The 27,546-nt window shown below is 41.9% G+C and overlaps 1 protein-coding gene and 8 non-coding genes across 12 annotated transcripts; 2 read left to right on the top strand and 7 right to left on the bottom strand.

Annotated features, from left to right (window-relative positions):
• Positions 1–141: 141 nt before the first annotated feature.
• intu (inturned planar cell polarity protein) lies at positions 142–27,546 on the bottom strand. 4 transcript variants are annotated; one of them, XM_074662433.1, is made up of 17 exons: positions 27,369–27,546; positions 25,419–26,002; positions 23,990–24,075; positions 18,638–18,853; positions 12,132–12,250; positions 10,188–10,277; positions 8,280–8,357; positions 7,990–8,173; positions 7,671–7,724; positions 7,233–7,295; positions 6,530–6,733; positions 5,033–5,125; positions 4,541–4,957; positions 4,377–4,471; positions 4,115–4,304; positions 1,986–2,128; positions 142–261 (listed from the first exon to the last, which is right to left on the bottom strand). In XM_074662433.1, the coding sequence occupies exons 1-17, from the start codon at positions 27,452–27,454 to the stop codon at positions 150–152; spliced, it is 2,814 nt and encodes a 937-aa protein (XP_074518534.1). In that variant the 5' UTR covers positions 27,455–27,546; the 3' UTR covers positions 142–149. The 4 variants fall into 4 exon arrangements, with proteins under 4 accessions (XP_074518534.1, XP_074518535.1, XP_074518531.1 ...); XM_074662434.1 differs by lacking the exon at positions 27,369–27,546 and adding an exon at positions 26,599–26,827; XM_074662430.1 differs by lacking the exon at positions 142–261 and having other exon boundaries at positions 1,803–2,128.
• On the top strand, positions 1,392–1,463 carry trnad-guc (transfer RNA aspartic acid (anticodon GUC)). The gene has a single exon. It is a non-coding gene; the product is annotated as a tRNA-Asp (tRNA).
• On the top strand, positions 2,301–2,372 carry trnad-guc (transfer RNA aspartic acid (anticodon GUC)). The gene has a single exon. It is a non-coding gene; the product is annotated as a tRNA-Asp (tRNA).
• trnan-guu (transfer RNA asparagine (anticodon GUU)) lies at positions 13,993–14,066 on the bottom strand. Its single transcript has one exon. It is a non-coding gene; the product is annotated as a tRNA-Asn (tRNA).
• On the bottom strand, positions 15,337–15,410 carry trnan-guu (transfer RNA asparagine (anticodon GUU)). Its single transcript has one exon. It is a non-coding gene; the product is annotated as a tRNA-Asn (tRNA).
• On the bottom strand, positions 15,934–16,007 carry trnan-guu (transfer RNA asparagine (anticodon GUU)). Its single transcript has one exon. It is a non-coding gene; the product is annotated as a tRNA-Asn (tRNA).
• On the bottom strand, positions 16,405–16,478 carry trnan-guu (transfer RNA asparagine (anticodon GUU)). Its single transcript has one exon. It is a non-coding gene; the product is annotated as a tRNA-Asn (tRNA).
• On the bottom strand, positions 17,085–17,158 carry trnan-guu (transfer RNA asparagine (anticodon GUU)). Its single transcript has one exon. It is a non-coding gene; the product is annotated as a tRNA-Asn (tRNA).
• On the bottom strand, positions 18,471–18,544 carry trnan-guu (transfer RNA asparagine (anticodon GUU)). The gene has a single exon. It is a non-coding gene; the product is annotated as a tRNA-Asn (tRNA).

Genomic DNA, 27,546 nt, shown 5'->3' with positions numbered 1-27,546 from the left:
GTGGACTGTGGTTTAACTGTGAGGTATTTTCTGATCTCTGGTTTGAACTCACTCAAAACTCAAAACCGCTCCACAGCGCTTTATCAGTTTTCCTGAGAGTTAGTCCAAAGATCTGGATGTTCCGTAAAGCGAGGCGGCGGCGCGATGCATCACAAGGCCAAGCCGTAGGAGAGTCTGAAGGCCATCTCTACGGGAACCTCTGCCACCGAGTCATGGAAGCACACGTAGAACTCCTGAGGGACTGGCTCGAGCAGCATCCGCCTGGTGGACAGAGAAATCAAAATACGGGAAAAAATTTAAAGAGGGGGCGTAGGCATCGCTACCTAAAGAATGTGTCCATAGCGCCGCATCAAACTCTGGTATCTCTCCATGAAGTCAATGTAGCTCCTTTATATGATCTCCAATCTGCTTCAAATTTCCCACGCACCATCAAGGTCCAACTCCCAACATATCCATGAGCTCAAATATCTGCTACTGCAGTAGCGCCACCCTCTGGAAATGCATGGTGGTATTTTTACCAAATTTAACATACATGATCAGAGTCCCACTCTGGACTCAAATACACATGTATTCAGGTGATAGGAGGAGCGCCACCTGTTGGAGACAAGTGATAATTAAATATAAACGCACTCAAACCAAACATGCATTCTTTAATGATCTCTAACCCTCATTACTAAAGACCTTACCTAGTGGTCAAAAACAGTACTACAACATGTATTTTTGCTGAATTTCAGGTTAGTTTGACTTTTCAAGGCAACCACTTGATTTTTATATGATCTCCAATCTGCTTCAAATTTCACACGCACCATCAAAGTCCATCTCCCAACACATTCATGAGCTCAAGTATCTGCTACTGCAAAAGCGCCACCCTCTGGAAATGCAAGGTGGTATCTTTACCAAATTTAACATACATGATCAGAGTCCCACTCTGGACTCAAAAATACATTTATAAAGCGCTACCTGTAGGAGACAAATGATAATTACATATAAACATCCTCTAACCAAACATGCATTCTTTCATGATCCCTCAGCCTCATTACTAAAGACCTTACCTAGTGGTCAGAAACAGTACTACAACATGTATTTTTGCTGAATTTCAGTGAATTTAGTTTGACTTCTCAAGGAAACCACTTGATTTTTATATGAGCTCCAATCTGCTTCAAATTTCACACGCACCATCAAGGTCCAGCTTCCAACAAATCCATGAGCTTAAATATCTGCTACTGCACTAGCGCCACCCTTTGGAAATGCATTTTTTGCAGATTTCTTCTCTACTTTGGGTTTGAGTTTTGGCAAAAAAAGACAAAACGTAGGAAAACTTCAGAAGAAAATCTATGTTCATCACATGTTGCGGTTACATTATGCTACATTTCCTTGGCACCATCACCTCCTCCTCGTTAGTATAGTGGACAGTATCTCCGCCTGTCACGCGGAAGACCGGGGTTCGATTCCCCGACGGGGAGAATATACTTTTCACTACTCACCTCACTGTTCCCTTCATGGTTTAGCTTTTTTTCTTGCTTATTTCTATATTTTTTTCTGTTTTCTAGATTTCTTTTTGTTGTGACTGGAAAAAGGGAGCTGATAACAGTTTAAAGATCTTTTAGAAAGCCACAGTCGCTCTACTCTCCTTCCTGAATACAGCACACAGCCAAATCCTGACCCCTCCTCCACCGTGATCCTTTCTTTACTCAAATACCAAACATCCCCTCCCCCTTCGACTCCCTCATGGCAGCTTCAAAAGACAAATCTGTTGCGCCATGCTTCCTTTTTTCCTGCCGTTGTCGTTCCCTCTAAACTCTCAGATTTCCCCTCAGGGATCCTTCCACGTCTCACGTCACTCGCTGACTCGTGTCAGAGCTGACAGCTGAGAGGTTTCCTCCTCCTGCTGCCACAAATAGCTCCTCAGGTCGTCGTATCAGACATGCAGAGACCTCTGTGGTATTTTTTACATTCTTTGGGGGTTAAAAAACAACAAAACCTACCCAATGACCCAGTATGTCATGGTGGGAGCAGGTTTCCTCTGATCGGTCCAGTTCTCAGGTTTACACTGAAACAGGACGCCGTGTTCCTTCACGGGACCCAGACCCCAGGCTGCACCTCGGGGCCGCTCTGAAGCCCTACGACCCTGCAGAGAACAACATTAAAAGGAAATTAAAGTCTCAATTTTACCTCCAAACATTCATACAAAAATCTTTAACAAAGGTATGAAACAAAAAAAAAAAAATGTGTCCCAAAGATCTGAGGTATCAGTAAACCCAGAGTTAAGTGCCGACTCTTGGCACTCCACTAACACCTCCTCCTCGTTAGTATAGTGGACAGTATCTCCGCCTGTCACGCGGAAGACCGGGGTTCGATTCCCCGATGGGGAGAAAATACTTTTTCCCCAGACCAGCACCAGCTTTTTCTCTATTTCTGCTTTCATGGAGTGAATTTCTCTGAGGAAAATGACAGAAACTTTGATGAAACCAGATATATTTAGACTCTCCTTACTCCAGAAGATTGTTTTGTTTCTGTTGGTGAAGTTTTCTGTCTGAGGTTTAGATTTTGTGAATTTTGGAGCTCTGTTCTTTCTTCTTTTTGTCATTTTGTTTTAGGGTTACCACAGCTTATAACTCTTTTCTGATTCTTGTTGTTTATGTTGGATTGGCAGGTTTATGTCTGATGCTTCTCCTGACTCAACCCTCTCTATTTATCTGAGCCTGGGACCTGCACTCTTGAAAACACAGGGTTGTCGCCCCCTAGTGGTTGAGTAGGAAGCTGGACGTTTGCTTTTTGATGCTTCCCATCTTCTGCTTTTTTCGAGAGGTTGGATTTTTTTATCTTTCATGTTGGTGTCACTTCCTAGTTTAGAGCGTCCTCAGTGACTGTTGTGTCGCCACCAAATTATTATTTTTCTCTACTACTTAAGCTCTATTTTTTCTACTTTTTGTAATATTTAGTGTTTCTCTCAAGGTCTTTCTATTCACAACAATTACACTGAGAGAGTGCAGTTTAAACCAGAGTCATGTTACTTGTATTCTTGAAAATACTTGGCGTATAAAGGTGATTTTGATTCTGAATCTTCCTTCAAACCGACCGGCGTTGGTTGAAGACGCTCAAAGTCTTGGCACACTGAGTCTGTCTTTTTCGTCTGAAATTGACGCACGTTGCGATAGAATTTCAATCCCTTGTTATGTCCATTACATTTGCACACTAACGCCAAAACTTTCGTCTGTCGTGAGTTTTTTTGGAACAGGTTCGACTTTTTGCGTCTATTTGCATCTGCCCAGCTCGTTTCCTGGGTAGTTTGACTTTTCAGAGATGCACATTTTCTGACATTTTTTCTTGACACATATCGGGCGATGTTTAGATAATGAATGAAGACTCATGAAAATTGCGGTGTCTGCACCTGTGCAAGCTCAGACATACCTCAAACAACCTGACAGCCGCTGCTCAGGATCAACTGCTTTATGATTCTAGTTTTCTCATACTGTGAATTAATACTAAAACAAACGCAATGAGCAAGGGGTTTGTGCGTGATGTTTTTTACTCTGGGTTACGGATCCACAAAACGCAGCCGAAAAAAAACGACAAAACCTTGCCAAGACCTTTAGTCTCGATTTAAGACGAGACAGGGAATCCTTCAAATGAAAACTAGAGGGTTAAAAAAACCTGACTGGGATGTAATTTGGACAAGCAAAAAGTGTGAAATGGTCCACAAGGTGAGTTAGACTTCACAACGTCGAATGAGCCGCTTGCTGAGTTTGCCAAGGCGTCATCGGATTCTGATGTCGACACATCGGGCAGCGAGGAAAACAGGCGCAGTATGGCAATCAAACTTTCTAAGTTTGTAATAAAGAAACAAAATCAAAAAACTTCCTGATGTTTTTCTGAAAAGAACTAAAATAAAGACGCTTTTCTTAAAAAAAAAAGTAGGTGAGTGCTTCAAAAAGTTAGAGAAACAAAATAAATGCAGGGGGGTTCAGATCTTTCAGGGTTGAAACCATTTCTATCACGGCGCTGGTACGCCGAGATAAACCTTGATGATTTGAAACTTTGTTGCATAAGTGGGGTCTTTAAAAAGTCTCAATCTTCCTTAAATTGAGACCTAAAGTGTAGTTCTGCGTCTCACCCTGGCCGGCAGACTCTGCTGAAACGCCGCCCGTATGGAGAGGCAGCAGTGGTGGAAGTTGCGTATGAGCTGCGGGTGGATGGAGCCGCTGAGCTGAGCCACCTCCCTGTGAGTGGGAGCGATGAAGATCCCCTGGACCGTCTCCATCAGGACGTAGTGGAACAAGGTGTTTTCTGAGCCGGACGTCAGTCTGGAACAAAGACAGGAAGTGGATGAACCTCCTGCTCTGTTTGTGTCCATTTTAATGTGTGTGAGGACTCACTTCATGGTGTTGTACATCTCCTCCGTCTCCCGCTCACTCAGGGTTTTCTTCAGGGTGCCCAGGTGGAACGGGTTTGGGTGTCTCATCCTGGGAACCTGACGTCAAAGCCTCATTATGGTCTGGTTTTATAGATCTGATCACAACCAATCAAAGATCATCTGTACCTTAAAGAGTCCACCGCTACCTCCGCTCCCATCAGACCCTCCAGACCCCAGAGAGTCCCGTCGACCCCCGAGCTTCCTGGCTGAATCAGGAGTAGAATGAGGACTAAGACCAGACCCCGACCCAGCATCCATCTGACCCTCGCTCCCACTATCCGACGGGCTCCTCGGAGGGCTGGGCCTCCGGGCGCTCTCCCCAAACAGGCTGCGGCCTCTGGACCCCGAGGAGGACGAGCCTCTGACCGTCCCCACCAGCTTGCTGAAGACGGTGGTGGGGGACGCCAGGCTGTCCAGGCGGTCGCGGGCTGTGGCGGCAGGGAGGAACCAGTCGGCACAGGACAGGCAGGGAGCAGGGGGGGCATTCAGACGCTCCTCGATACCCGCCTCCAGAACCTCCAGCTGCAGCAGCGTGGCTTTCACCTGAGACAGAGCGCCACATCATCAGACGTTCATCCTTCTTCAGTTTAATGTGTGTTTGATGTGGTCTGAGGTTACCTGGTCTACGTAAACACAGTCCGGTCCTGGAGAACCGAGAGCAGGAGAGGAACAACCACCGGCCTCCAGCAGCACACACTGCATGAAGTGTCTCTGTGAGAGATGTTAGAGCACACACAGGCGTCATTTTTGTTTTTATGTATCTTATAAAAAAGAAAAAATGTTCAGGTCTTGTCAGAGAAACGTGGCTCATGTTGACTTTGAAAAAACTTTACTTTTCAAAATAAGAAAAAAACACAGTGCACTTGCTCAGATTTCAGATTTTGCCGTGAAAAGCTTGAAACATGATCGTAGCAAAAGTCAAAAGTGTCTGATTTGAACGTGCTGTATCAGGTAAGGGTCGTTAAATATGAAGTTTTGTCTGTTACATACAAAATCTAAAAAACTACTCAAATGTAGAAATGTTAAAAATATTTTTTAAAAGCAAAAATAATTGTGTATAATTTTTTTTTCGAAAACGGAACCCCTCAAAAAAAGTTAGCACAAACATTCAAGACAATTGAAAAAGCTTAAATATCAGCAAAAAAAATGTTTCTCAAAATTTTTCTCAAAATTGACAATTTCAGGGATTTTTGGGAAAAGTTTAGAAAATTTGGGGGAACTTTTTTTGAAAACTCAAAGTGAGACATTTTAATCTTACAGGAATTTTCAGAATATTTCAACACAATATAAACAAATATATTTTTTAATCTTTTCATCTTTCTTTTTTGTCCTATAATCTTTAAATCAGGGATATTTATAAACATTTGTATATGAAAAAAAATATTTATAATCTGTGTTGCCATGTTTGTTTTTTTTCATACAAACACTGGAAATCATTCAGAAACGCCAATATGAGAGTTAAAAAAAAGAAAGCCTCATCTCAACTTTTTATATTCAGTGTTTCTTTTTTTTTAAACAACTCAGTACAATTTTTTTTTTTTCAAAAAAATTTCTAATATTTCAGAATTTTTTTGGATGGGCTTTGAAAAATTTGGGGATTAAAAAAAAACCTTCAAACAGATCATTTCAACTTGCATGAATTTTCCAAATATTTTAACAAAAAATATTTCCAAAAACAATTGCAAAAACTCCTTGAATGATTTCTTTTTCCTTTTTAAAATAAGACATTTTTCAAGTTTATCAGGTTACCTCATTTTAAGCCCTAATTTGTTTCTTAGTTTTTCAAAAACTAAGAAACAAATTAGGGTTTAGATTCTAGCTTTTGTGGTTGAAAAGTTTTTGAATTTCTAATAATACAATCAACTTCTCATAATATTAAAAGAAATTTAAATGTCATATAAAAAATTACATGATTAGCATCCCATAACTTCATGTCATTATCTAGCTGTAATCACAAATCTAAAAACGTATTTTCCTGAGGTTTGAATATTCCTATGCCAGTTCTTCCATTCAACATCAAACAGCCTACTTTATTTTTGATAGTATTGCTGATTATTTATCACTGACTTTGTATTTTCTGAAAGGAAAAACTTGTTTTTGATTCCAGTTTCTCACCAGACCCACGATGAGCAGGAAGTGTCGTCCTTCAGACGGGCTGTATCCCGGCGCGCTGGCTCTCTGCTGCGGGAACACCTCCCTCCAGATGACCAGCTGACCCACTCGCTGCTCCGACGCCAGAGGCAGCAGGCAGTAGTGTTGGCAGTACAGAGACACGTCCAGCAGGTCCTCTTTGGGCAGGTGGTTGGCTATCAGGTAGGACTGTGAGGGTGAGACGACATTTAGCCGACACAGTTAGCGCTTCAGGAACTATAGCATTGAGTCTTGGTCTCACTTTTATACTGCGGATGTTTTTAACAAGTAACATGAGGATTTTTTTCTTTGATTTAATTTAAAATTTCTTGACACATCTTGGAAAAATGCACAAAAAAACAAACAACACTCTTCATCGGTGTGTCACAGTCAACTCCTCTCTGTCCTCCAGCTCATGTTAATAATTGAACACAGTAATACTGGTGATGATTAGCCGCAGAATGGGCTCTTCATGTTATCTCCTGTTAGAGGTCATCTTCTGTACACAGAGACCGTCAGCCGATTGTCTGCTGTTTCTGTTAAATAAGTCTAGACGGTGAGGAAACATGAGAGGAGGACACAGGGTGAATATGATAAGGCTGCTGGCACTGGAGCAGAGTGTGTGTGTGTGTGTGTGTATGTGTGTGTGTGTGTGTGTGTGTGTGTGTGTTTGGAGTGGGACACCAACCTTGTAGAACAAACAGGAGCCAAGAATCACATACAGACGCCTCAGGCCAAAATAATCTTCAGACTGCAGAGAAAACAAAGATGGAGAGGAGATGATATTTATTAGGAATCAAACTCTGGATCATCCGCCTCCAAACCTCACTGATTCAGAGCATTTGTTATTCATGTATCTGTTTTCTCTAGCTTCATTTATCAGCTTACTCTGCAGGTACAAAGAGCAAATCAGACCCCATTAGCTCCTCATTAAAAAAACACACTGACACCAACATGAGCTCGTCTCTAAAAATAGTCTAACCTTCACCTCAGCTCCTCAGGTGGTTCCGACCTTTACTGACAGGAAATAATAATGTGACAGCTCTCATTTGTGACTGTTAATTCTGCTGAGAGCTTCAAAGGTGTGAGGAAACATCCTGATTTCAAACTGATGGTCATATCTCACCATTTCTCCAAAATCAGACGACTCAAAATCAGACAGAACGGTGTCCACCTCCATCTGTGGACACAGAAACGCTGGTTTGAAAATGAGCATTTAGATCTTTTCCAAAGTCTACACCTCATTAAAACAGTAGGAGTAAGGAAGTTGGGTTAAACTCACTCTGAGAGGAATGGTAGTTTTAACCCTCAAACACTAGAGGGCACTAAAGCTGTATCCCTGACAACAGGACTCAACTTACAAAAACAGCTACAGAATAATATTATATTTGTGTTTTGTATCATTTCTCTCCTAAATTCTGTATGAAAATGAAACACAACCTGACCTTGATTTCAGGAGGCAGCGTGAGCCATCGAACGGCCGGCAGCCCATCGAGGAAAAGTGTCCCTGAGACGTCGGAGGGCGCGGCTGAGGTGCCATCCCTCAGACGAGACGGTTGGATGAGCTGCTGGAAGAAGAGGCAGAAGAAGTGGTCCAACCTGGGGACCTGGTCCTCCTTACAGAACGCACTGTGGACAGACACAAAAGAAGCAAATAATAAAAATATGATCAAAATTCATATCATTATATTTTTGTCCTGATGACGGCTCTCTCAGCAGGACCACAGGAACCCACCTGTCCAAGGAGCCGTACATCACTTTAAGAGTCCTGACCACATCTCCCACTACCGTCTGCAGACACAGCAGAGGAACCCTGAAAGGAAAACAGAAAAATGTCAAACACACAGCCCTGCTTTAAGTTCATCTAGAGTCAGCAGTCTGAAGAAAACACCAGAAGCTGAGAATGAAAAACATTCATAAGGTCTCGTTTAAAAAAGTCCCACTGGCAGCATGGTGATGAACAATGTGGCTACAACAGACTTTTATGCTAGCATCATACTAGTAGACAATGTAGTTCAAACATTAGCATCAGTTAGTATCATAATGATGTGGGTATGAAGTTAGCTTCTGTTAGCCTTACATTGGTTAACAATGTGGTTAAATCATTAGCTTCTGTTAGCATCATAGTTATAAAATATGAGGCTTAAAAGGAAGCTTCTGTTAGCAACACATTGGTAAACAATGTAGTCAAATTATTAGCTTGTGTTTACAACATTTTGGTTAACTAAATGGCTTTAACTCTTCTGTTTGATAGCATCATGACGGTAAACAACATAGCTAAAATTAAGCCTCTGTTAGCATTAAAATTGTAAACAATGTGGCTTAAACAGAAGCTTATCTTTGATTCACATTGGCAAATCATGTAGCTTGAACATTAGCTTCTGTTAGCAAAATTTTGGTAAACAATCCAGTTAAAACATTGGCCTGAGCTAGCATCATGGTGATGAATAATGTGGCTACTACAGATTTTTATGCTAGCATTAAATTTTGCAAACAATGTAGTTGAAACATTAGCACCAGTTAGTATCAAAGTGATGTGGCTATAAGGTTAGCTTCTGTTAGCAACACTTTGGTATAAAATATAGTCAAATTATTAGCTTCTGTTGATAATAACAAATTGGTAAACTACATGGCTTCAACTTTTGTGTTTGATAGCATCATGATGGTAAACAACATGGCAAAAAAAGCCTCTGTTAGCATTAAATTTGTAAACAATAAGGCTAAAGCAGACGCTTCTTTTGCATCACATTAGTAAATCATGAAGCTTGAAAGTTAGCTTCTGTTAACAAAATTTTGGTAAACAATCCAGTGAAAACATTGGCATAAGTTAGCATCACGGTGAAAAACAATGAGAAAAACAAAAACAAAAACAGATTCTCCTGTTAGCATCATACTGGCAATGTAGTTTAAACAGCGGCATCAGTTAGCATCATATTGATAAACCATTTGGCTGAAATGGTAAGCTTCTGTTAACATTATATTGGTCAGCAATGTAGCTAGCTTCATCTTGGAAAATACTGTAATCCACCATTACCATCAGTTAGCATCAAATCAGAGTAAATGTTTAGCTTCTGTTGGGATCATACTGGTAAACAACGTGGATAAGAGGCGACTTTTGTTGATATTGTGGTAAATAATGTGGCTTAAATGTTAGCTTCTGTTAGCAATGTTACGGTAAACTAATGTGGCTAAAACCAAGAATCTACATAGTGTGCTTTCAAAGCAGGAAGCAGTTGACTCATTGATGGATTTGACCCAGTTGTTTAAGTGAAAATAGGCTAACATGACTCATCTCACAAAGACACATGCTTTTTAAAGAGAAATTCATCCTGTCTGCGTAGGAAAAACGGGCACATGTCGTTGTTGAAATTGAGAAAGTTTATTTTCAACTGTTTTAACAGATTCAGCTCAAAAATATTTTTCCATTTCTCCTAAAACAGTTCACTTCAGGGCCACGTCACGCTCTAAAAATTTACAACTAGCATATCATTTAGCCTCACTGTTCCCACTGCTGTGCTGAAAATGTGCTGCCATATGGAGTCAACCGTAACTGAGTGATATCTGCAGAATTCAAGGCAAGAAATTTGTTGGAGCCACCTCAAAGAGCCAAGTGTGTGTGTGTGTTTGATGCTGCTTTCTCTACCTCTCAGCAGGTAGGCCGATGACCAGCAGGTTGTTGCTCTCCTTCCAGTAGCCGACATGCACCAGCTGTTTCCCGAGAAGAAGAGAGGAGCTGGGGAAAAGTTTCAGCGAAAAAGCACATGGAAAAGAAAAGAAGAGGGAGGGTGAATCATGAATACAAATGTTAAATTCTTCAAATCAAACAGCAAAAACCTTTCCCTACAGCTCACTGTTGTCTTAAACTAAACTCTGAACTCTGCTGATGCTTAAAACCTTTTGCAAGCCAGCAGAAATTTTAGAATTTGGAGGCGCTACAACAAAAATAATTTGGAGAAGTTCTTTTTTCTTCAGTGGCAAAGCAAAGCAAAGAGTGAAAAACAAATGGGAACATTTCTCCTGACAGCAGCAGCAAAAACTGAACCCACATCCTCTTCATGGAACCACGAGAGCTATGTTAGACAAAGGGTTTGGAGAGAAAAATGGTCCTGATTTTGGGTAGTTTTAACACTCAACTTGATCTTTGGAGTGCTACACATCCAAAACAGGCTACCAAAGCTCCACTTCCGAAGTACAGGACAATTAGGGCCTGTGTCCACTAACACTAGCAGTCAATTTCAGAGCACTTCTGCATTTGTTGATTTGACACGTAAAAAAAAGTGATGCAAAGCACTGAAAACACTGAACTCCTTAAGTTTTGGAAGAAACTATGCATCCTAAGAGCGAAAAATGCCATTAGTGGACACAGGCCCGATTTATCTTCTGGTGCTTTTCAACTGCAGGAACGTTGGCTCTTTAATTAAAATGATGTTGATATGATTAGTTTATGTCAAGAAATTAACAGGCCCCGAAAGAGTAACTTCCACCAGCACTGCAAGTTCCAAAAGTGCTGTCAGTGGACACAGGCCCTTATACCTTATACTGCTCTTCAACAGCAAGAGTCCTTGCCATGTACCAGGGACTTTTTGTGTTACTGTTGTTGATTTGATTGGTTCAGTGACAAAAAACTGACACTGAACCATGAAAACACTGACTTCAATCAATTTCTTTCTTTTTTTTTTTAATGGGCCCTACCAGCGCAGATAATGTCATCAGAGGCCCTTATATCTTCAAGTGCTTTTTGAAAGCAGGAACTTTCCCCTTAAAGTAGGGTCCTAAAATGTAGTAGATTTTTTTATGGTCAGTGTCAAAAAGTGACACTCAGCACTTAAAACATCGTACTCGATGTTTATAAAACTGAGACCTACAAATGTAAAAATGTCAACACTGAACAAAGGGCCTTTTCTCCAAATCATTTTTGGCGGCAGGAACTTTCCCCAGGAACCAAGGGACGTTACAGAATTTGATTTGATTGGTTATTATTTTTATTGACACAAAGCACTCAAAACACCAACTTTCATCAGTTATTGCAACAAGAATTAGCAATGCAAGTGGAGAGCGTGCCATCAGTGGATACAGGCCCTAATATTCATAAAGTGCTTTTTGAGGGCAAAATCTTTCCCCTGGAACTAGGGCCCTTTTAAGAGACTTTTGTTTGTATGATTACTCAGTGACAAAAAGGTGACACTAAGCACTGAAAACATCAAAGTCTTCTGAGATTTTGAAGAAAACATGCGCTGCAGTTGCAAAAATGCTCTCGGTGGACACAGGCCCTTATACCTTCAGGTGCTTTCCCTGGAAAATAGGGCCCCTTTGAGGATGGGTTTACACAGGCTAAATTTACTTCCAGGTTAGTTAACCTCCCAGTTGAAGTTCCAGGAACTTTGGGAGGGCTTGCAATAATGAACCTTAAAATGAAAGTTCCTGTGACGAAATGTTTCTGGTACTTTTAGTTAAAATGCACCAATAATTATTGTCTTTTAACTACATATTATCAACAATGACTGAGAACACTGCTTTAATAATTAAATTAATTGAATAAATAAAATACAGATTACTCATTGAAGGTTGAACCCTCAGCTTCCTCTACCTGATGATCTGCCCTCCTGTGACGTTCTCCAGCATGTCACACAGGGTGAGGAAGATCCCCCGCACTCCTTTCAGCTGGCACGATGCCTCAGATACAGGGTACTGGTACAAGATCTCCTCCTGCAGAAGGAAGACAAACACAAGGAGTTTAATACAGAATATGAGTCGCAGAAATTGAAATATCTATGTCTGTGTAAATGTACAAGCTTTTTCCGACTCCTCTACAGTGTTACTTTGTTTCTCTTGTGTTTTGAGCTCCTTCAGCTTTAGTTTTAAACATTTTTGACGTTCCCTAATTGTTTACAGGACCAAGAAACCAAGAGTTCTGGACAACTTCATGGTATTGTTTGGGATATTAGTATTCCTCCAAGCTTCAGGGCACATTTTAAGGGATTCAGGGAGGATAATAGCTGAGCTGCTGAGAGGATCAGAGGACGGGTGAGGGGATAAAGACCTTGAATGAACAGGCCCATTTTCCCCTGGCAACTAAAGACGAGAAAACAACCAACACAGTGAAATACTTAAGCTATGTCTCGTCTGTAAATACAGGAAGAAAAAAAAACAAATAACACATCTAAATCTCAGAAACACCACAGCTGAACCACTCCATTTTTTTTGTTGCTACCCTGCAATCAAAGGACTTAAAAAATCAAAGTGAAAGTTTAGTGGGCAGAAAATTGACTGCTGGCTGATGTGGCTCCAGACAACCTGTACTTTCAATCTCCGCTGCAGCTTCGGAAAAGAAAAGAAAAAAAAGAAAACGAGGAAAAATCTGGCGTGCAGATACACGAAAAGGAACTGCAAAGCTATGGAGAACAACCAGAAAGAAAACAGGGAGCTGCCAAGACGCGTCCGCAGGGGGAAAATGTGATTACAGTGCAGGAGGCGCTGGTCAGCAAATGAGAGGTTTGATTCTCAGGACAAGAAAACGCACACTTAGGGATTAACACGAAACTACAATCTGAGTGTGTTAACTAATCCCTATTAGAAATTAAAATCTGTTGTTTTGTTTACTGACAGCCAAAAGAGATTTAAGGTCATGGATCATTTATTTCCCAGAAGCTCCAGCCTCCTAATGCTCCAATTTTTTTTTGTTTTGGTGTTGGAAACTGTCCGGAGCCGTAGTTCTAGAGAAATTCTGAGAAAGCTTTCCCCTCCAAGACTTTGGATTTCCTACTCTTGATGCTCGATAATCAGACTAAACCTCCGAGATGGAGCACAATTAAAGGGTTTAAGTTTGAGGTTTGGACGATCTGCACAAAAACAAGTTTTTTTTTGGTCATACTCACTATACTGCCCGACTTTAAAAGTCTTATAAGGCTGCTAAGAGTCTGAGTTTCACTGACCACAAATTTACGATCAGGTTTCCCAAAGAGATGGAAAAATACGAGTTCATCCAGGGTTTAAATATCAGCGGCTTTTATGATCTCTTTCTGCTGTCATTTTGTATTTATCTGAGATTTGCTGGCAGTGTGAAAGTAGAGTTTTTCCACTCTGTGCGAAACTTCTTGCAGAAGAGGTTAGGTCGCACAAAATCAAGGATCTTTTTAGGAATTTCTAGACTTTAGTTAAGTTTTTATGGCATAAATCTCTCACAGGATTCAGCTTTTTGGTGACTGAGCTTTATTTTGAAAGTCCACTGACTTCCTCTACAGCTCCCAGCAGCTGAGTTATAAATAGACCAGGCACATGCCACTGAAAGGAGCTGCTCCTGACAAGCACCGTGACTCCTCTCTGACAAGAACTCACACAGCCGGCTCAGTAATGAGATTCAACCCAAACCAGATGGTCGGAGACCTCAGCTGGGAGCAGAAGGATACTTATTTACATGATAATAGGCTGTTACATAAGGACAAAACCTTCGTCCCTGGGTGGGCTCGAACCACCAACCTTTCGGTTAACAGCCGAACGCGCTAACCGATTGCGCCACAGAGACAGCTGAAGGCCAGCCAGAGGGGGCGTGGATTATATAATCAGCCCCTCTGGCTTTCAGGTTGCCATGTGGCTTCAGGGTTAATCCTGCAGCTCACATACACTTCAATTCAGTGTTTTCTGACTGGTTGATGTGTTCACACCAAGCGGCAACCTCCAGTCTGAATACATGAGGCAATGCAGTTCACTGAGTGTCCACTAGAGGCTGGCCCCAGAAGTACAGGAAACCACACACACACTCAGCCAAAAAAAAAGATGCTCTCACATCAGTAATAAACATTTCCACATCCTGCTACAAAAATGTCTCCTGTCAAGGCCTGTCACGAAAATCAATAAATCAATTAACCCAACGATAAATAAAAATGTCCTTGGTAAGTTTGCCAGCCTCGATAAACTGACACGTGCATGCATGTTTGTTTTCCTCCTCTCTTTTGATCAAAGAGGCTGAATGAGAAGATGGCTCACTACGTCTATCTTTCCTAACATCGGGGTGCATAGGTTCTATAGCGGATTTAGCGGATTTATAGCGGAGTGAGCATCTGTTAAAAATGCGATCTTTGGGGTGAAGACGGGGCTGCTCGCGCGTACACACAGAGAGAGCTGAAGCGAGCGTCCTGAGGGGTAAGGAGGAAACACACGCTAATATGAGTGATGGCACAAAAGATACGGTTCTTAAGCCGCCTGCCACAGTCCCAGTGTGGGAATATTTTGTTTTTTATCAGAATGAACAAAGAGTGAGCTCATGAACACCAACGAGCTGATATGTTGCATTTGTTTGAAAATAGTGGCGACGAAGAAGAAGAAGGGGAGGTGCAGAGGAGCCTTGTTCTTTGACAATCCGCTCTTACTGAGGCTTTTGGTCGGCAAAGTAAATAGAAATAAAAGCACCAAATGGTGGGCGCTCAAAGACAGCTACATTGCCAAAGAAATGCAGCCCTTCAATATGGTTGAAAGCCAGAAATGTTAAAAATGTTTGACAGACAGTACGGACTGACTCGGAAAAAGGACATGTTACAAACAATTCAGGAACTGTATAAACTGTGGGTGCCCTGTAGCTGATTATAAGGAAGCACAAAACCCGTCTCATTTGGCCTCTGTCAAAGATGTGCTTCAAAACTCTGTTTCATTCACAGAAAGGAGCCACATTAACTACGCCCATATAGTGTCACAGATATGGCACTATCCACGTACAGGATTTTTCTCTCGTCATACAGCTATTAAAGATGTCTATCAATATGATTGTGGTTTGTTGGGACCTAAACTGAAAAGCACTGCGTCCCTGGGTGGGCTCGAACCACCAACCTTTCGGTTAACAGCCAAACGCGCTAACCGATTGCGCCACAGAGACAGGTGAAGGCCCTCTAGAGGGGGCGTGTCCTGTAATACAGGTGTGGGTGTCTCCTACCATCAAACAGAGCCCACTACTCTTTTTGAGGGTTTCAGGAATGCAAACCAAAGCAGCAACAGGCAGCAGGTTTTGCTCATCCTTTGTCCTCCTGTTAACGCCAAGTAACTTTAATATTGCGACAACGGGCTAACAGGGGTTCTTTTTAGGATCAGGATCAAGATAATTTAGGTCTTCAAAACCAGGTTAAACTCACTGTTAATGCATGCACAGTTTTAATTAAATGGATCCAGGTTATCCAAACAGTTTCACGAACACATGATGGTCTGACATGACTTGTTTTCATTGCGCAATTATAATTTGCAAATTTAATTTCAAGTTGCGCATGAGGCTAACGCTACAAGCACATGGGGTATTTACTGTGTTAAGAACGATGGAGTAATAACTGGATGTGCATACAGGCACTGCATATATGACAACAATCATTTACTTATTGGTTTGTCAGGACCTGAACTGAAAAGCACTGCGTCCCTGGGTGGGCTCGAACCACCAACCTTTCGGTTAACAGCCGAACGCGCTATCCGATTGAGCCACAGAGACAGGTACAGAAACAACAACGTGAAGTCAGTCTCATTATCCAAGCCCCGCCCACTTGTCTGCAAAATTTGAGGTGCCTATTCAGTGGGATATGAGGAGACTTTCCTGTAACGCGACGTCCTAACCCTGCAACAGCATGTGCTCTTTGCAAATTAGACACAAGTAACATGCTGTAATTATGACTCTTTTTACATCAAATCAACCAAACATGACAAATTTCCTCCAGACTGACTCAACATGTTGATCAAGAAATGTCAAGCCCGCAGACACACATCTTGAGTTAAGAAGCTACTTGGTATCTGATCACCCAGACATGACATTTACCTCTGAGTCCCACTCCTGATTAGAGACATCAATCATTAACTTATTGATTTGTCAGGACGTAAACTGAAAAGCACTGCGTCCCTGGGTGGGCTCGAACCACCAACCTTTCGGTTAACAGCCGAACGCGCTAACCGATTGCGCCACAGAGACTGGCACATAGAATCAGTGTTGAGGGGGCGTGTCCTGAAATCCTGGTCTTGTCTACTTTACAGGTTAAGTGTTAAAGATGAGCAAGCAACCATCCGTCAGTTTTGAGCCATTCTTTCTTTCCTTGTTATGCACAGCTGTTCAAACATCAGTTAATTGGAAAAGTCATTTTGTGGCGATCTGTATGAGCCTGTGGCGACTTGCTTCTTTTAATTGCTATGATACATTTTTACACGGAACTGGGAAGTCGGGCGCGGGATTGCCTCAATCTCCGAGTTGGGTGTTCCAGTTGCCAAGTCAGAAAAACTTGCCATAACACAATTTTTATGAATATTTCTGTGTAAACGGCTGAATTATGGCGACATACACTAATCAGAAATTCTACAGGTCAGAAATTCCCTCTGGGAACTCGAAAATTTCGACTTCAGAGTACTAATGGAACGCAGTATATGTGATTAAGTTTGGAATTCTATTAATCCAGAAGCAAACCTCCACTGATGAAATGAGCTTTTTCAGTCAGTAATATGGCTCTGATTACTTCAGGTAACTATTACGTATAAGACACTCATTAACCTTGTGATACACTTGGACTCAAACTGAAAAGCACTGCGTCCCTGGGTGGGCTCGAACCACCAACCTTTCGGTTAACAGCCGAACGCGCTAACCGATTGCGCCACAGAGACTGGCACAGCTCCTGAAGGTGTGTCTAGGAATAACAAGCTCCGCCTACTCATGTTTCCCATTAATTTCCAGCTAATAATGCAACCTCTCTAACAGCCTAATCAACCAGAGCTTTTGTATTTCTTCACCTGAGACAAGGGCTGTTTCCCAAAGCCCAGGTACCTTGCCTTGCCTTGGTCTGATGTGGGCGTGGGCAGGCATCCACATTATCAGATACTGCCTAAGTGCTGTCCCAATGTTCATGTCCTCCGGAGGCATATGTCCTCCGTTTGGTTAGCATGTGGCTAATTGACCAAGGATACACAGGTGTATGCTTCACTGCCTTGCCGTGGCTATAAATACCCAACATGCAACGCTTGAATCTACAAAAAAGGAAAAAAATGGAAGAAGAAGACGCACCAGAGAGAGACACTCCAGTGGAGGCGCACGGTAAATTCCAATTCAAATGTAAGTAACAAAATACACCTCTGAAAATAACAACTTATACCATGTCTAACACATGACTCTTTTGTGTGTCACTCCCGTAACTATAATTAACGAGAAGCCGCACCTTCAGAGTGTCAATGATGTGACAATAAAAAAGCAAAAAGCGTACAAAGGTGGTAAGCCATGACAATACTTGTAGCCGCTTGAGCATACGGTCTACTCCCACGTTTGTATAAAACTTTCCAAGCACTGTCCACAGTACAACACGTTATGTGAGACAGTGAAACTCCAATTACATATACATTTGTGACAGTAATCTGATGGTAAAAAATATGCCTTTGTAGGCTGTTCAATTAGCATCTCCTTTTGATCAGAGGCAGGACACTTGCCTTGGATTGGAAGGAAGTGACTTCAGAGGCACTGCCCTCCAAGGCAAGGCAAGGTACCTGGGCTTTGGGAAACAGCCTAAGTTTTGAAACAACACAGCAAACTTGGATAATAAAATCCAGTAACAAAGCAATTCCACAGCCAACAAAAAAGCTAAAATTGCCAATCTAAGGGAGGGTCGAAGCGTATACATCAAAAGTTGAGTGTAGTATGTACTACTAAAACATGGTTTTGATAAGTGGGTTAATATGGAACTGAGATACTGAGGCATTTTTCCATAAATTTTGAAAATTAAATGTAGAAAAAAAAAAACCCAGAAATAATAAAAACAATACAACTTGAGAGTTTGATTTTAAGTGTTGGGGTTGACTCCTTTGGAAAGAACATGTACTGGTAGTTTCTCCCAGCTGATCCTTACTCTCTGACCTTTAGCCTTAGATAACGACAGACAGCAAGATACCGTTATCTCAGGTTTGTTAGGACCTAAACTGAAAAGCACTGCGTCCCTGGGTGGGCTCGAACCACCAACCTTTCGGTTAACAGCCGAACGCGCTAACCGATTGCGCCACAGAGACTGATACAACACTGTAGGTCCGGCCTAAAGATTTGAAGCCCCGCCCCTTTCTGACTGGCCAATCATATTCACTCATAACTTCACATAAACTCACCTCCTCCTGTGGCGATGCAGAGTCCAGTTTCAGCGACAGGTACATGACGATATGTGGGATGTGTCCGATAGACATCTGCAGCTCTGCTGTGTCCTCCCCCCACAGCAGGCGCACCAGCTGGCTGACGGGTGGAGACGCCTTCATCCTGCGGGCTGACGGAGGGCTGCTGGCACTGCTGCTGTCTGCCAGAGCCATCGTCTCCAGAGTCAGCCTCACCTGGGGAGGACAAAGAAAGATGGACATTCTGAAAATCAAGGGGGAGACAGGAAGAAGAAGGCGTAAAAGGTCATTTATCAGAGGAAGTTTGGAGGGAAAAGATGAATCAACACGCTCCAGTCTCAGAGTTTTCACCCATTTTAAAGAATCAGCCACACGGCACCAGATAATGAGGCTTGGCAAGAACATTCGCTGGTGTTCCTGTGTCTGTTTTAGGAAAAAAACAGAAGGAGGTGTGTAAGAGTGTCCAACTTCCAAAAGGAAGAAAAAGTTACACTCATTCAGGAAAAAACAGCTGGATAGTGAAACGCAGGATTGTGATTGTGGGGGAGAAAGTGACACCGGCATGCAGCCCAACCGCAGTTAACAAATAGCAGGGAGCTCTGTGTGTGTGTGTGTGTGTGAGAAAGGCTGTGTGTGCGTGTGTTTATGTGACAACATTAAAACCAGACCTCTGCAAGCTCAGGGAAACTATCATTTCAGGCTGGAGGGCCATTTTACCAACCAGAAGTCTTTTTCACACTGACAGTCGTAGGAGCTCACAGAGGAGACAGGGACAAAACCAAGACTAGATTAAAGACAAGAAACGATACAGAAAAAGTGAAAAGTGGTGCAGAAAACGAAAAATTCTGGGCTAAAAATGTTTGCAGAGTGAAAAACATGCTAACAACATATCTTTATTCAACTATTACACTGAGTAAAACACTGACTGACTGATTTAACTTCAAGCCTTGCAGATGTGTAATATAATTATCATTGATTACCTTAAATAAAATGAGCACTGCAGAACAACAGGCCTGGTATAAACAAGATGTAAGAAATCTAAATAAAACCAAATCTCTGGCTCAACCACTAACGTGCCAACGTGTGGATGCCAAACCAGTTTTGTCTTCACTGATATTTTTACTACTTTTGCTCCTGTGTTTGTCTGGAGATCCTACATGTAACCATGGCTGCATTGTTTACATGTGAAATCAGCTTTTAGCAGCCTGTAGCATGTCAATGCTAACTGGTGCAGGGCCGGATGTTTTCCCATAAGTTGAGGAGAAGGAGGTGAGGAAGTGACGACATGGACCTGTCCTTCCAACCATCGTTTTTGGGAACGTAAGATCTATCTCCAATAAGATGGACAAGCTAGCTGTGCTAACCCAGCAACAGAGGGAATACCAGAAGGCAGAGTAGCATCATGCTATTCACAGACATGGCTAACAGAGCTAACACCAGACACCAACGCCACATTGGAAGAGCTTCACCTGCTGTGAGCAGACAGGATCCAGGAGACCGAGACTGAACGGACTGCTGAAGAAGCTCAGTCCTGGACCCTGTGGAGGTGGAGGCTGGCTGACTGGACAATGATGGACAAGCTGTAACCATCTATTTTCTTATGGAGCTTTTTACACTTTCTATACACTTTCTTACTTTTGTTTTTTTTTGATTACTGCTGTGACTCCTTAATTTCCCCTCTATTCTATGATGGTAAAAGCCCTGGTTCCACCAAGTGGTGCGGTATGGATCAGTACAGTGTGGTACAGGTTGGATCGGTAAAGCCTGATCCTGTTTGTTTCCACAGCAAACCATGCCCTCCATGGTAGGCAGTGTGTAAGCCAGATGCTGATAGCCGCTTCAGCTACAGAAAACTGGACCATAGGACGCTGTTTCGTGACGCCAATTTTCAAACAAGAAGAAAGTTATCCTCACCAAGTCAACTGGAAATGTGGCATGGCAGGGTTATGTGTTGTTCTTTAGTGCTAGTAACTTTTTTTTGACCAATAAACGATTTGCAGTGTTTTTACCCTCTGGGGTTGGATCAGTGTGTCTGGCACCCCAACGCAAGGGTTCCATGAAGTGGGATGGTACTAGAGCTGAAACGATTCCTCGAATGATTCGAGGTACTGGATTACAAAAATTACTCGAGTAATTTTCTCCGCCTCGAGGAATCGTTTAATTTTAAATTTCAATTAGAGCCGAGGCCATATTAAGAGTTTTCAGACCCCTCAAGCTACCTCTTATACAAAATAGCAACTAGCAACAAATCTAGCTTCTTTTCTGGAGTTTGGAGACTAAGGTGCCATTTAGGTCCGCAACATTTGATGAGATGTACAAGGCACAAAAAATGTGTCAAAGTGTGTTTACAAATTTTGGAGCTACCAAAGCAAGTGCTCTTATTGACATGCTGTATCAGAAAATTCTATTTCTTAAAGAGAAAAATTTTCATTTGAAAAATAACTGCTCTTTAACTAAACAAAATTGTATTTTATCCGATTAATCGATGGGATTTTCAGTAGAATACTAGAATTCTAAAATATTCGATAGCTGCAGTCATAGACGATACAGATCGGTAATTTGGGAACCTCTCGAAAGTAAATGCCACAAAACATGTGCTGATCCAAGACGAACCAAACTGAGCCACTTGGTGGAAACGGGGCTTTTGACGCCGCCTAGTGACTGACTTTTTTAGAGAACTCGCTAAAATAAGTAGAAAAGGTTTGGGCACCCTTTGTTTTAAAAACTCTTACTTAAAAGTCAGACAGTGCTCTCGAGGAAAGCTGATGATTTTCCAAGGGACAACATTTTGTTACGATGATGCATGTGAGAAGAAAAGGGAGCAGAGAGTTTTAACCTCAAACCACCAAAGATCTGAAGGATCCAGTTATAAATTTTAACCCGACACACCCCAGCTGTGTTTTGGTGCTCGACTCCTACACAGATTGTGAAATACGCCATTTATTCATAATACACAATGAGATTACATAACAAATTTCTGGAGTATGTGACCCCAAAGGGGGAGTTTCGTTTGCTACAAAAGGATCAAAGTGTGTGGATGGATAAATAACTCCAGCTTAAGTAAAGGTCTCTACTTTTCCGACAGCATGTGGTGCCCACTGAAAAATAAGGATCACATTTCCTGGTCAGAAATGTTGAAACAGTCATTTTCTAATCCAACGATCACTCCCAGAGCTCTCCGAGGGCTGTCAGAAGAAACCACAGGCCACCCTCCTCTCCATGAGGCGCCTGGCTCCGGGCTGCCCGCCATGCTCGCCAACGTAAGAGGTATTATTAAAGACGACCAAACGCTGGTGGATCTACCTTTCAACGGGTTGGCTCTGAGTAAACATGAATTAAAAACTGAAATATCTTCAAAGACAGGAACAAATAGTGGAATAAAGAATTAGGAGTCAGAGTGGTAAAACTGCAGCACTTTCTCCACCGTAAATAATGAGGATGTGGTTAGAGCGAAGCGTGCGTTCGCTGGGATTCCAGTCTGTTGAAGTCACTCATTTAGCTCCAGTTGGACGAAGCTCACACGTGATGAAGAGACTGAAGCTTGTTATGCTAAAGGTTAGCAAAGAGAAGGGCAGAGTGGCTGCATCGCTAATATTTGCTCCTCTAAATGTAATCCAGATCCAAGCAGGAGAAAAGCATCCTCTGTCTGTGGTGCCTGGGGAAACCTCCACTGCTCCTTCTCTACGATATAATTTAGTTTCCGACTTCATCTTCTAATCAGCTGAGATTTCAATTCCACTCCAGCTTCCTGTGGCACTGAAACAGAGTCGCACCGCAGTCCCGTCTACCCGCTGTGTTCGCCACCGCACGCTCTGTCATTTGCAAATTCCTGCTTTTGATGGTCGACTTTTTTGGTTTGAAAAATGCAAGGCTGGGGCACGGATTTTTTAGCTACCAATGAAAGGATCATTTCTCGGTAATTGAGGGTTTTTGTGATGTCGAGCGACGCTGACTTCTGCTTTCCGTTGGACATTTTAGCAGCTCGGAATAACCAGAACATTTGAGAGTAATCTAAGGGCTGTATTTACTGTCAGAGCTGCTGTTTTTGAAAACTCAAACGGTACCATATGAAAAACAAATATGGAAAACTGTAAAAGCAGAGATTTTGTGATCCAATATGAAACTGCAAGCATCTCTTTACAGCTAGAAAGGTTGCGTTTCCTTGCAGCAAGCTGAAGAAATATGAAAAAAGCTTTAAATATGAAACATGTGAAGTTAAAGAAAAATGGAGAAAAAGTTGAAGCAGTAACACAAGTTGTGATGTTTTGATGTCTTATTTATGTCTGCAGAGTGTCGGCTGAAATACACCAGAAGCGCCTGCAGTACGTCTCCGTTCTGTCAGCTAACGGATCAGATTGGTTTCCATTCAAGGCAATGTGTCAACTCACACTGGATTAGGGATGGAACGGTTTATGAAGAAAACCCAAGCTGTTTGGCTTCCTCGGTTCGGGGCGCGTGTGCTCCGTTCGGTTCGTGTTTTTACTTTTTTCTTGTGTTTCACAGTTCAGCTTGAAGCGAGTATGTGGCCCAACGTGATGGAAAAGATACAGGAATAGGTGTGGAGAGACGTGTTTGTTGTTTACATCACGAGCAGGAAAGACAGAGTTAGAGGGTGTACCTATGGCGTTAAGTTGTTATGCTTTCTGGGAGCACTTTAAATTAGATTTCAGAAAAATGTCTTGAAAAATGTCTTATTACAATATATGTAAAGACAAAAATGAGGTCTAAACTGCCTGTAGCAAGTGAACAAATCTGCCAGTGAGGTAAGAGAAATGTGCTTGTATTAAGATGTTATTCTTATCTTGACAAGCACATTTCTCTACTTGTTACAAGACCTGATTTTTATCTTTATAGAACATGAAATAAGACATTTTTTCTGGACTGGTCAGGTGAAAGAGGCTCATATCAAGTCTAAAAAGACATTTTTACTAAAAACAACAGGAAAAACGCTTGATGTGATTTCAGTTTTTTGCAGCGAGCATAAGGAAGATTGAGAAACGGAAGTTGTAGATTTTTGAACATTTTAGACTTAAAATGAAGTTTGTGAGTGGAAGCATGCAGAGTCCAAAGAAGCTCAAAACTGGAGCAGTTTTAGATAGAGCTGCAGAAAGCTTCTATTTAGTTCAATGGGACCAAAAATGTGGAAAAGGATGTTTTTTTTTTTTAAGTATAACTGCCAGAAATCAGAAAAATTCAAACACAGTTCTCCTGAACATGCTGAACAAACTTTAAGTATTTAATCAAATAATGACATGTTGAAATGCTGAGTCAGCATTTTTACATAGTCGTCAAAAGGAAAGCTACAAAAAGTGATCCTGAACCTTTTGGTTTTTAGTTCATAAACACACCAACCTGCGTCGGTCCAGGGATGCAGGAAAGAACTCTCTCGATGTTTTCAGACGTCACGTCCACATCATCCACTGCCACGAGGACATCACCTGAATGTAGACAAAACCAACATTAAGCATGACCAAAACGCTAATAACTCAGGATTGCATGATACATTGGTTTCAATATCGGTATCGGCCGATATTTACTCATTAGCTGCCAGCATTCTCAGAGCATCTTGAATGGTCTTTCAACACCCAAATAATATTGTTTTCTATGACTATGTAAATGCCAAAACTACCTAAGAAAAGTGGACTCTCTTCTTCTATGTCTCTCTTCCTGTTTTTGATCCAAAAAACAGACAAAATGTAATTTTTTTGATCCCGAACATCTCGGCCGCTCCATCCTTTGATCCTCTCCATGGTCATCTTTTCTCACGATTGCGCCGCTCTTTCTCTCTGATCTACCTTGTCACATCATCTCAGATTGTTTTTTTAACAATATTGATATCAGTAAATACTGGTTATCGGCCATAACATCAATACTTATGTTGTCTAAAGTCTTGACAAATAAGGAAAACTGTGTTTTTTAATCAAAAAACACAAAAGCTTCAGGAATCTGAAAAGAAACTTCAACATTCGACTTCAGTTGAATCATAAAGGAAAATTAACTATGCTTATGAATGATACATAGCTCACTTTTAATGTTTTTTTCTCCTCTGCACTCAGCTGTAAAGACCCATTAAATGCTCTTTAAAGAGCTTCACCTGCCTGTGTGCATCGAGGCTCATTACCATCTCAGCGACGTAGCTATTTCAGGTATTCAAGCTCTCTAATTGCTTACGCATGCTGCATAAAAGCTTCTCTAAACAGTAACTGATGTGGGGAGTCGTTTGTGGCGGGGCACATCAGACGTTCCTCGGTCTGCTGGTGAACGCTGTCTGATAGAGGAAAATCATTTCAGAGAGGCCTGACCTTCAGACAGAGGGGTTTCTACAAAACCAAAACTTGAATTAAGAGCTTATTTCAGCTGAATTTAAAAACTGAGAGCACAGTATTTTGACATTATTACTTTGGGCACTCAAATGGCTTAGATTATCTGGAAACTAGGATTCAGAGTAGCCCAAATCTCTTCCCTTGGCTTGTTTTCTGTTGTTTTTTTAACCTAATTAGTTTCACAAATCATCTGCTTTTGTTTTTCTCACATGGCACACTTTCCTGTCTTGCTACGTCAATGGTATTACCCAGAATTGACCCCCTTTTCTAAATAAATCTCTCAGTGTTGTATTTATTGCTGCTGTTCTTTGGCAGTGTATGTGTGTGGTGAAATGAGTGAGTCAGAGCGGGTTTATGACTCAACAGCTGACTGTTTTTTAAATCAAACTGCTTCATAGCTTTTGCTCATCCAGAGAAAGACAGCTTCTTATTCAGGTTTATTCAAAATGAACTCTCACCGATTAGGATTTGTCCACATTTAATGGCCGGGCTATTGGGTATCAGTCCATGAACAGTCAGCCTCTCCTCCTGTCTGCCCACTCTGGGGTCTCCTGCTCCTCTGCCCCAGGAGTGGCGATGCACCACCCCCAGCAGCCCCTCCAGCAGCCCTCCTCTGTCTGAATGAGGTGTGCATGCACCACCAAGACGTTTAGGATTGAGGTAGACACACACTTCTTTCAGCTGCTGCTGCTGGACCGTCACACCCTGCCTCTGACATGCCTGGTTCTTTAGGATGGATGTCGGAGACGAGTTGTCTTTCCCATCCTTCCCTCTGCGCTGAGACGGTCGGCGGTTCCTCCGAAGAATTCGAGCTAGCTTCTTAAGCGTGGGTTCGCCTGTCTTGCGCGAGCTGCATCGCTGCTTCTTCTTTTGCTCGGTGATTATCTCTGCCTCCTTGTCGCTGAAGCGGACGTGATTGGTGGACACGGCTTGGCTGGCGGTGGCTTGAGCTAAAGCAACTTCCTCTTCACCCTCGCTCAGCTCCAGGTAGAAGAGCTCGCCGTTTTTCTGGATGTCATCGAGCCATTCTGGTTCAAGGTCACTGAGGAAGAAAAGGAGACTTCTGAATGATGCTGTTTACAAAAGGATACAATAAAGAACATAAAAAATATGCTCAAACATATAATCTCCTCTTAATTTACTGCAATTAGACACACATCTTACCCCAAGCTTGTTTTATATTGGATTGCTAATGATTCTGTTCAACATTTCTGAACTTTTAACATATTTTCAATGACCTCAACAAAGTTTAGCTTATATGAAAATGGTGAAACGAAAATGGATAACTACAACATGAAATAAGTTTTTTCTCATGTTTTGCCACATGTGTGACAGTAAAAATAGATAAAATCTGCCTTGTCTTTTGAAGAGCCTGTGGTGTGCAGTTTTTGGCATGATGTCTCTGAAACCACAAGTAGTGTACAATTATTTATGGTAACTTAAAACACACCCAATGCCAAGAAAAGCTTATGGGGGGGCACTGAAGAGCTGTTTGACACATTGACATCACCCTCTTATCTTTTTGTGTACCAGCCTGTTCAACATCAAAAAGTCACTTTTCACCGGCCTTAAGAGCTCCATTGTTTTCACCTGCGTGTGCAAACACTTTATCGTTTGTTTTGAGTTAAACAGTCTTACTCAGAGCAGTCGGAGCTGTCGAAACTTGATGTAGAGGCACCGTTGCTATGCTCGTCGCACTCGAAACCTTCTCCTCTTGTTTTCCCGCTCGAAATAAGCTTTTCCGAGCAGTGTTGGGCTGTAGCAGACGCCATTGAGTGTATCTACCGATTAATTCCTCGTGCGACATCAAAAAAAGCGTCTTTTTCCGTTAACTTTTCTGAGAACCAACTGAAACGCTCGCGCCATGTTGTTAGCGCCGCTGTGATGTCACGTGACGTGCGTACGGCCACTCTGATTGGCGGACGGCGCAGTCGTCCCTGACAACACAGAAGCTTTCTGAGTAGTGTTTGCTCTGTGGCACAAGCGAGGAAGGAATGTGCCAGTTTGGTTGGCAGCAAGGAGCTCTCATCTCGATAAATAATGGAGGAACCACACAGACAGTGCTAAATATGAGCTCGTTTACCTCATTTATGCTTATTTATAACGAAATAAAGTCATATTCTCTCTAATTCTACACATTTAACGACATAAAGAGGCGCTACAAAACACGGCAAAACCTACACATTTAAAATAAATACATTAAAGCGTGCTTGTGCTGTTTTGAATTAGTTGCCGCCTTTTTTGAAGCTCCTTTCATACTTTCACGAGGTTTTTAAATCCCCTCTGGTATTCAGAAAACTTCTGTCGTAATACTGCTGACTAAAAACTAGCACACAGCTTCACGTTTAATCAAATACAACTCGAATTGTACAGCTGTAAGGACGATAACAGCGTAAAGCTTCACTGACCTGTACAGGAGAACACTGCGAATAGAGTCGAAGTCCTCCAAGTTTTGTGAGAATGAACCTCCATCTATAGAAATGTTAAACATCATTTGCGTGTCATCTTTTCACAGAGGAAGATCCACCGACTATGCAGTGTTGACTTCAAAGTTATAGAGATGACTGTTAATCTGCAAGACCTCCG

Source organism: Halichoeres trimaculatus, unplaced genomic scaffold (genome assembly GCF_033239565.1).
Source record: "Halichoeres trimaculatus isolate MK-OKI-2021-1 unplaced genomic scaffold, fHalTri1.1 fHalTri1_scaffold_22, whole genome shotgun sequence".
In the NCBI taxonomy this organism is placed as follows: domain Eukaryota; kingdom Metazoa; phylum Chordata; class Actinopteri; order Labriformes; family Labridae; genus Halichoeres; species Halichoeres trimaculatus.
The sequence above is the reverse complement of the archived record's forward strand: the minus strand, read 5'-3'. Positions and strand labels throughout refer to the sequence as shown.

Bases quoted from the DNA above. Each gene is read 5' to 3' on its own strand.
- intu (XM_074662434.1), bottom strand. From the start codon at position 26,732: ATGGCGTCTGCTACAGCCCAACACTGCTCGGAAAAGCTTATTTCGAGC. The intron at 26,003-26,598 runs GTAAGACTGTTT...TTTCTTCCTCAG, and splicing joins GACAGCTCCGACTGCTCTGA to TGACCTTGAACCAGAATGGC. The intron at 4,305-4,376 runs GTGAGTCCTCAC...TCTTTGTTCCAG, and splicing joins GAGATGTACAACACCATGAA to ACTGACGTCCGGCTCAGAAA.